General features: G+C 39.6%; 1 protein-coding gene across 2 annotated transcripts; it reads right to left on the reverse strand.

The window, feature by feature from the left end:
• Positions 1–1,201: 1,201 nt before the first annotated feature.
• On the reverse strand, positions 1,202–7,773 carry anxa13 (annexin A13). Of its 2 annotated transcripts, XM_079292293.1 has the most exons (12): positions 7,647–7,773; positions 6,296–6,371; positions 6,103–6,197; positions 5,806–5,976; positions 5,629–5,662; positions 4,237–4,316; positions 3,964–4,032; positions 3,781–3,882; positions 3,447–3,522; positions 3,141–3,253; positions 2,779–2,921; positions 1,202–2,247 (listed from the first exon to the last, which is right to left on the reverse strand). In XM_079292293.1, the coding sequence occupies exons 1-11, from the start codon at positions 7,659–7,661 to the stop codon at positions 2,802–2,804; spliced, it is 951 nt and encodes a 316-aa protein (XP_079148419.1). In that variant the 5' UTR covers positions 7,662–7,773; the 3' UTR covers positions 1,202–2,247; positions 2,779–2,801. The 2 variants fall into 2 exon arrangements, with proteins under 2 accessions (XP_079148419.1, XP_079148420.1); XM_079292294.1 differs by lacking the exon at positions 1,202–2,247 and having other exon boundaries at positions 2,621–2,921; positions 5,806–5,973.
• Positions 7,774–9,207: the final 1,434 nt, after the last annotated feature.

Genomic DNA, 9,207 nt, shown 5'->3' on the forward strand with positions numbered 1-9,207 from the left:
CTGGCTGCAGAGCATAGGAATAAGAGGTGGTGCGTTCAGGTGCTCGATACCTGGATGCAACATTGCAAACAGCAGAACAGACTAAAGTAGAATAGTTTATCGACTTGTTCACGCATGGAGATGGTGACGGACTCTGCTATTAACATGTGCGAGCTGCAGCACGTAAACACACCATGCTGCAGTGATTAATCCGGCCTCCACACCTGACACAATGAGGCCAACTATGAAGGAATTTAACATTTTCATTGTGAGCACATTAGGTAAAAACTACTAATTAAGTGCGATAATACAGCAGCAAAGTCTGCAGGCCTTTTATCTTTAAATCTATTGATTTACTGCAGGAATATTAAGGTGTTGCATGAATATTAAGGTTTTACATCCTTATATTTAAGCATGGCATGCGTTATAAACCTCACAGCATATAAAGATAACGTGCAGGTTCATGTTTAGCAGGCTAAAGGGACAACCATTTCTCCTTGCAGTGGTTTAATTAGCTTCTACCAAGATGGATGCTAATGACTATAATTACCTGCTAAAACAAGGGGAAAGGAGCAACACACGGGACAACGTACCTTCAGGACAGGCCAGCGGGTAAAACCGGTGTCGGAGGTTCTTCCTGCGTCAGTGTCGCGGTGAGCTCAAGTGTCACTTCGTGCACAATGCTCCGTTTTTCTAAAATATAACATAAACAGAGATGTGTGGAGGAATTGCGCGACTACAGTACAGCGTGCATGTCTGAGGGAGGGGCGGGGCCAGAGAGCTCCGAGTCGACATTAAGATGCCTTCAGGGGAACAACTAAAAATCGTAATTTATTTTTAATACAATCCATGATGGCACAATGAAATTCAGTTGTAGCCCCCTCCTCACGCTACAGACACAGATTCATATATGTGTAATATTAGTATGATACGAGTTAAATGTAAAATATCAGGTTTCCCCTTATTCTTTCCCACTTTTAAGGCATTTTTCCGACTGTACTAAGGCTGCAAAGCAGCGCTGACGGGCTAGATGGGGGCGTGGCGCCTTCCATGGACCGTTAAGTGACGGCGAGAACTTTCCCTTCTACAGTCATCAGTGGTTGTTTAAATGTCCTTTTTGTCAATTACAACTCTATGTATACAGATAAGTTGTTTTTTTATGTGCATTGCTTCCTCAGAGTATCACAGACAGTCAAAGATCAAATAAAACAACAGACATAACGATGTTATAGGGAACTTTATTTGCAGTTAGACTAAAACTCTTTGGCTAGAGAGACAAACACGAGTCCAACTGATGCCCATGTTGCAACTATGTCATGTACATCAGTACACAATAGTGGTATTTTAAACAAATTTCAGCTGCCTTATAGAAACACACAACTGACATCACACTGTCAGATGCTAAATGTTTCTTACAGATTTCTTCTGATATACCCTCTGGCCTAAACAGTACACAAAATAATGTATATTAAAACACTCTACTGTGTTAGTCGTAAAATATAAAACTAAATATATGTATAACGAGGTGAGGTGTATTTTGGAATTGTCAAGTTTTTCTCATTCTCCCAGACAATTCATAACATCCACTCACATAACATATCCTTCTCGACGCCGACTAGGATTCCTTCATTTCAAATGTTGACATTTCTTCATTTAGAAGCACAAACTTCAAGCCTCATGGACTGATTGCATTAGTTGTAACAGCAGTGAAACATAACAGTCACTGAGTTTGGGGCACGGGGGGTGAAAGATATAGAAAAAAAACAAAGAGATTAATACTTATATGATGGCGATAGTGTAACACTCATTACTTTAATACATGCAGCAGCAGCAGAGAGACATACTGGAGCAATAGCTTCACCACAGTGTACAAATATGTTAATATGTTATTATCCTCGGTGTAATGGCGTCAGTGTGACTACAGATGGCTCCTGGAAATGTTTAAGTCTTGGTGCTTGTTAACGGTGACTACAACTGTGTAAATGCTGGTAAATGTGTTTCGAACTGGAGCTCAAAATTGACTAAGAAATTGACAGACACGGAAAGATGATTGATTCCGGTTCAATGTGGAAATTCGTAATTATCGTCTGTGGAAAAAGTTTAAAAAGAGAGCCACCCACACTCACAGTAACTCAAAGACACGAGCCAGGTTAATCATTCTATTACTTCCACCCACATGGAGAGAGTAGCAATTAGTTTGTTAGACAGAAAACAGCAGCGCCCTCAGTGTACTCTGCTGTCTCTGCCTCTGTTGTCCACGTCCAAAACCTGCCAAAATCCAAAAATAAATATACATGACTCGCTAAATAACTTAAAATGTCATTAAATGTATCATATCAAAAATAAAGATCGGCATTAATAAATTGATAAAATGTGATAAATCAATATTTCTGTTTTAATTTGCTTCTGTATTTATTAACCTTTGTATTAATTCCCCTTTATATCTACTCTTCTATTTTTTATTTTATTTAAAAAATATTATTTATAAATGTATTTATTCATGTATTCACTATATGTATAAATATATGTATACATATATAAATGTATATATATATATATATATATATATATATATATATATATATATATATATATATATATATAAATATATATATATATATATATATATATATATGCATCATATAGAGTAAATAAATAAATAAGAAAAATCAATTTGTCACGTTTTATCAATTTATTAATGCCTACATCTATTTTTGATACATTTTTGTATATATTCATGTATTTTTCGAGTCATTTATCAATTTATTTTCTGATTTAGTCAGATTCTGTCCTCCATACCGTCCTGCTTCACTCTCAGACCTTCAGTGGCAGATAGCCAGTAGGAGGCGTTTAAAGTCTCCTCCGCACTCGTCCTTCAGGGCCTCCTTCAGAGACACGTCGTATTTCTCCAGGTACAAGTCTTTGATGGTCTCCAAATCGTACTGTTCACAAGAAGAAGAAGTAATCAGTGCGTTTACAGTCGGTTTCCACAGCTAAATATTTGACTTATAAACATATTAAAAAGGTACAATGAGAAGGATTTGTCAGTACAAACTGATTTCTCCCAGTAACCCAGTAGTCAATAAATCAAATATTGATAAAATAACTTAACGTGGTGGTTAAGAATGAGGTCCAGGCTGTGATGTCATGTCTGCAGTTACCTCAGAGCGACACACAATGATGCGAATCAGGGTGTCCTCTTCGGTGCCCGCTCCTTTCATGGCGTCGTTCAGCCGTCTGGCAAAGTAGAGCTGAGGGTTCTTAGCAACTCTCACTGAGGGGAGGAAAGAAAGGCATCCATTTAAGAACACTGCTGTTTACTGGTACTGCGTAAATATATGTTGAAGTGTCATAACATATATTCACAGCCCAGTTTAGTTTTTTCTGTCAGGTTATGTTTTTTCCTCATTTATTCGGGAAGGTGGTCCTAATAAATTCAGATCACACATTTTGTATTTCATACTAACCGAGAGCTACGTAGCATTTCTTCAGTGTCCCAGAAGTCTCATTCTCGATGGCGTCCAGGATTTCAGTTCCAGAGAGCTACGGAGAGAAAATGACTGGTTGAATCAAAGCACCGGCAATGCCGTTAAGTATAACGTTTAATTCCCCCAAGTCAACACTTCCCTCCTAATCCTATGATTGAAGACGTTCAGGACATTTTAAAGCCCCATGAGAGTCTGTCTGCACGACACTTCTCAAGCGTGATATAAAGACACCGACCCTGATCGATTCCCACGCTCGTCAGGTCATGTAATATCTCTGCAGCTATCTGTGGACGGCGTGACACCCAAAACCTACCTGCTCGTATATCTTGAAGGTGGCCTGGAGCTGCAGGTAGTTTCTGGAGGCCAGGACGTAGTTGAAAGTGGACTCGTCTGTTCCAAAACTACCCTCACCAGCCTGCATCAGAAACAGCAACTATTAATATGGTTCAGCATTAATGAATCTGAGGATATGATGAATTTAATACTGAAACAGTACCTCAAAGAGGCAGGTAGCATCTTGCTCCGCCAGCTCCTCGTCCACCTCGTAACTCTCATCTCTGTTGCCCTGGAGGAGGAAGAGTTAATGACTTTTTGCTGTGTGCTGAGAGCGACTGAGAGGGTGTTTGGACTGTGGCCAGTAAGCGTGTGTGTGCGTGTGTTCATAGGGAATGATTGGGCAAAGGGAGAGTGAGCTCGATTTCAGTCCCAGCCCAGAGCAGACGGGAGGATTTCAGTTACGCGAGTGGAGTAGAAACTAAAGGCCACTTACCTCCAATAGAGCCATGAGCAGGTTTCTTACATCCCCGCTTGTGTCTCCCTCGATATCTGCTTCAAGATCACGCTCATGCACTGAAATATGAAGAGAAAAGGGGTCAAATGAAATTATTAGTCACACTGTTTATTGTACGTCTCAGTGTTTATAGGGGAATTCCACCCCTACAGTAGGCTACTGTTGTACCAGATACAAGTTGGTCATGTCCAGTCTGTTTTTCATTTATAATGAAGTTTTGGGTAAACCCACTTTCCCAGCCTTGAGTTAAAAATTAACCTATTTTGCCCTGATTTCCTTCTTAAAAGTTGTGTGACTGCAGTGTGTTTTAGTTTAAAGACAACACCAGTTAGTATCGTACCCTTTTCAATCATACATTCCTGCCTGTATCACGAAGTATTTTCAGTCTAGAAAGAATCCTTGACCTAGTATTTACACATGAATGAGAATGTTTTTCTACCAAATTTGAAATCTTTAAATGCAAAAAATCTGAAAAGGACAAGATTCCATAAAAGAAGAGTTAGCTAAACCAAAGGTACTGTAAACATGGATTAGTACAGTTACAAGAAAACTGGATTCACAAAAGAAGACTAAAGCTGTGTTCAAAATCACTCTTGTTCACTTATTCACTACTCCCTTGTATAAAGGACACTCAATAGTTTACTCATTAGTGCCAGGATGAGACTATCTCGAGTGAAAGGTCAACATTACTTCCCCCCCAGTCATCCAACATGCTAGCTAACCACAACCAGCTAACAACCTGAGCTAGCTAAATAGCATGTAGCAAGCACAGGCACCTTATATGTTGGTAAGTTAAATCAGTTATCAGCACTGCTCACAGTGAACAGGAAGTTACCAGAAGCTAACAACATGCTAGCTAACCAAAAAAGGTCTCCTGTGCTACCTCGCCCTAGCATGCATCAAGGCTACAAAACATGCTAGCTAGCCACAACCAGCTAACAACCTGATGAGCTAATTAGCATGTAGCAAGCACAGGCATCTTTGCCCCAGTCACTCACAATCGTAGTTCAATTATTAACTTTTTATACAGAAGGCCAGAATTAGAGTATTCCTTCCACACGTGGCTGATGGAAGACTATTGAGTACTGAAAGAATATGTTGATAAATACAATCAGCTATCTGGTGTTGTGAACAGGAAGTTGCAGCAGGATGGTTCTTGACTAAACAAAGCGTGACTGTACATTACGTAGCTGAAGGGACAATAATAGCATAGTATTTCATGAATCCAAGTGAGTCACAATTAGCCATTTCCTCCAGGGTTCATAATACAAGGAAGGGAAATAGTGACATTTGGTAACATAGTGGGTGAGAGGTTTAACTACTGCACAGCATCTGATGGACACAATTAAGTTCATTTTGCGAATGGCTTACCTTGAAAGTAGCATTCCTTGAACATGTGGATGTCCTGTGGGAAACAATTATATACAATGAATACATAAATTGAAAGTATTTCTTACATCAAAAACAAAAGTGTCTGAACTCAATGGCACACAGACTGCTGATGTATAAACTCTTAAGTAATTTAATGCTTTTAAACTTGTGACTGACAGCGTTGGTGGCGGTGCAGAGGATCTCCACCAGGACGTCTTCATCGGTGCCCGCTCCCTTCATGGCCTTCCTCAGCTCCTTCACAGCGAAGATCACGGGCGGGTCCAGCATGGCGAGGATGGCGTTCTCAAAGTTCCCTGACAGCTCCTTCTTCAACACATCCACCAACTCCTGTCACAGAGAGACCGAATTACATTGGGATGGGTGTTGAAAAAGGGCGGAAACAGAATAATCGTTAAAATGGTTGTTGTGGTGAAAAAATAAACAGTATTCAGTGTATTACTGAGTGACACTCACGTCATCATACTTTTCAAAATAAGCGCTTTTAATGTCCTGACGCTGAGCTGCGCTGCGGTTTGCCAGGATGTCAATGATGGCCTGCTCATCAGTTCCTGTAGAGAAGACAACACAAAAACAGATGCATGATAAAACAACGCAACAATACTCACAAGAGCATTAGTTAGAATTCAAATCAACGTTTCCAACTCACCGAACCCTTTGCAGGCTTTGCGGATGGCCTTGACGTCAGCTACGACGTCAAAATCCTCGTAGTGCACGATTGTGGGCTGAGAGAATAACAGAGGATTGTTCTGTAGATGAAGGTAATCATCTGGTTGTATGATCGTTTGTTTAATTAAAATAGTTCAGAGGGGTTCATGATAGCTATGCAGCAGCAGCAGCTGGCTGATGGGGGAGGGGAGGACGATGACACAATGCTTGGCTGGAGGAATTCAGGGACAGAAGTCTTTAGACAAACTTGGTGGGGGCCCCCTTGAAAAAATGGCAAAGTGCGGTCCAGGGGCCAACAGGGGTCTGGGAAAGACTATATCATCCCGAGTAGAATAGTTTAATGCCGCTTGTCTGTTCCATAACAAGAAGAATGTATAGTAAATTAACTTTTACATTGTTTATTATTATTTCTTATATTTAGAATTTTTTAAATAATATTATTATTACATATTAGGAAATATATTTTTTATTAATATTTATAATTATTATTATTGTATTAACTATTAAGTTATATAATTGTATTATTATTATATTTTTTATTAAGTCATATTTTTTATTATTATTTTTATTATTATGTAATAATTTTATTTCATGTTGGAATACCTGCATTTTGAGTTGGATGCTATTTGAAGCGTAAAAGCACTTTTAAAGTACTAACTTTATACAATTATGGATTAAAATAAAGCTTATTTTTACTGATTGGTGTAATTAAAGTTCCCCATTATTATTCTTAATGAAACAAATGAGCACAGAGGCACCCGAAACGACACCCTCCCCCCACTTATGGACCCTTTCATTCATTCAACACACGCACACACGCACACACACACACACACACACACACACACACACACACGCACACACACACATACACACACACACACACACACACACACATATAACGGAACTGTGATGCATTCCGCAGGGGAGTGGCTCTTTCCTCTGCGTAAACCCAGACACGGTTGTCTGTCACACGGTGTCATACTCTCTTATATTTAAAGAAACACCAAAATGTTATGAATCTGACACCATTTACCCTCAATGTCAGCTGAAATAAATACATAGATATAGATATATTTATATGATGTGCGCAGGGATTGACGGAGAACAGAGGCCGATCCATGACGTAACGCAAGGCTACAATAAGTATTAAATACATTTATATCGGGAATGAACCCCCGAAATCGAACGTCACCTCGAACCTATCGCTCACACTTGCAGCATAAGCCCCAAAACAGCTGATTTTTTTTAAATATTTCCCAAATATAAATACATATATCTCTATAAAATCAGTGCGTTTGGAGCGCACCGTTGCAGACAGCGGTACCTACTTGACAGTTGCCCATTTTCGGGATGTTTTTTCCGCGGCAGCAGCTGGTGATCGGTCGGTAAAGAGTCGTGGAGTAGTTTGGGACACTTGTCTCTTCGGCCCGGAGCAGAAAGAAAGCAGCGTCTGACGTCACCACTCAACACGGACCGCCAGTTAACCGTTTACATCCAGGACCAAGTGTGGTATCCCATGATGCACCTGTGCAGACCTACTGTACACTATGGCAGATGCAGTGGTGGAGAGAATAAAAGTACTGCCAATTCAGGGTAGAAATACTCTGTTAAACTGCTATATTTTATTATTTTATTTTACGAAATTATTTTATTTTATTTCTTAGCTTATTTTCATCATATTAATTGGTTTTATTGTTTCGTCTATGGAACTGTACTATCAGGGTTTTAGTTTGTCTTGCTTTGTTGAGCTTTCTGTTGTTTTATTGTCTTGCTTTTGCTGCTTTGTCCGTCAAAGCACTTTGTAAAGTGTTTATGAAAGGTGCTCTATAAATAAAGTTATTATAATAAAAGTCCTGCATTCAAAAGCTTACTGAATCAGAATCAGAAGCGGTTTATTGCCAAGTATGTTACATATACAAGGAATTTGGCTGTAGGCGATCGGTGCAAAAATAAACACATAATATATGAAAATGTACAACAACATATGGTAAACAAACGAGTGAGAGTATGTTAACACAAGTATATTAGTGTCAAGTTTATATTAATGGAGAGGAGTTGTGCAAGGGTGCATGTGTAACTGTGATAAAATGTGTCCCAGTCAGTGGGGGGTCCCGGCCTTTATTGATGAGCCCAACTGCAGAAGGTTTAAGCATCAAAATAAACTTAAAAGTACCGACAATGAAAGTACTCATCGTGCAGAATGTTCCATTTCAGCATAAATATATTTTATACCACTGGATATGATGCACAGATGTGTAAGGATGTGCTCCTGCTCTCATTTCTCCCGCTGTTCAAGCCAAGTTTCCCATGTTTGTAATTCAGTGAATTAAGTCACACACTCCAGATCCTCCACAACACAGACGAGGAAACAAACAAACTCTTCTTTCATCAAATTAAACGACCTTAATTCACACGGAGGAAATTCTAACTTGTTGAACAGTTTCTCTGCTTTTAGTGTACAACATTTGCATCTGATCAACAATGACCCGAAAGGCACAAACCTCGTGTTCTACAGTATAATTACCAGCCTACGCTCTAAGCGTTGGTATTTCACTGTCCCTACATCATCATTACCCACCCACTGAGGAGGAGAGCTGCTGCCCTCCACGCCGAGGCCCCTTTAGCCTATGAGAACTAAATACATGCACACTGTGTCTGAGTAAACCGTTCCAATTAGGAGCTCGCCAACGTCACGCTAACAAAGACGTGCAATTAGACGAGGATGAGTCATCTCCCTTCACTGTGTCATTAAATTACCTGGAGGATCAATCGGGGAAACTTTTTTGGACAAAGTATGTAAGTTAGTTTCTTTATTAGAAGAAGTTCGTATCTAATGCCAAGATGTGACTCACAGTGACCACATATTTCAGAAGGATTCAAATCAGCAGG

Source organism: Melanostigma gelatinosum (genome assembly GCF_949748355.1).
Source record: "Melanostigma gelatinosum genome assembly, chromosome: 20".
NCBI classification, from domain to species: Eukaryota; Metazoa; Chordata; class Actinopteri; order Perciformes; family Zoarcidae; genus Melanostigma; species Melanostigma gelatinosum.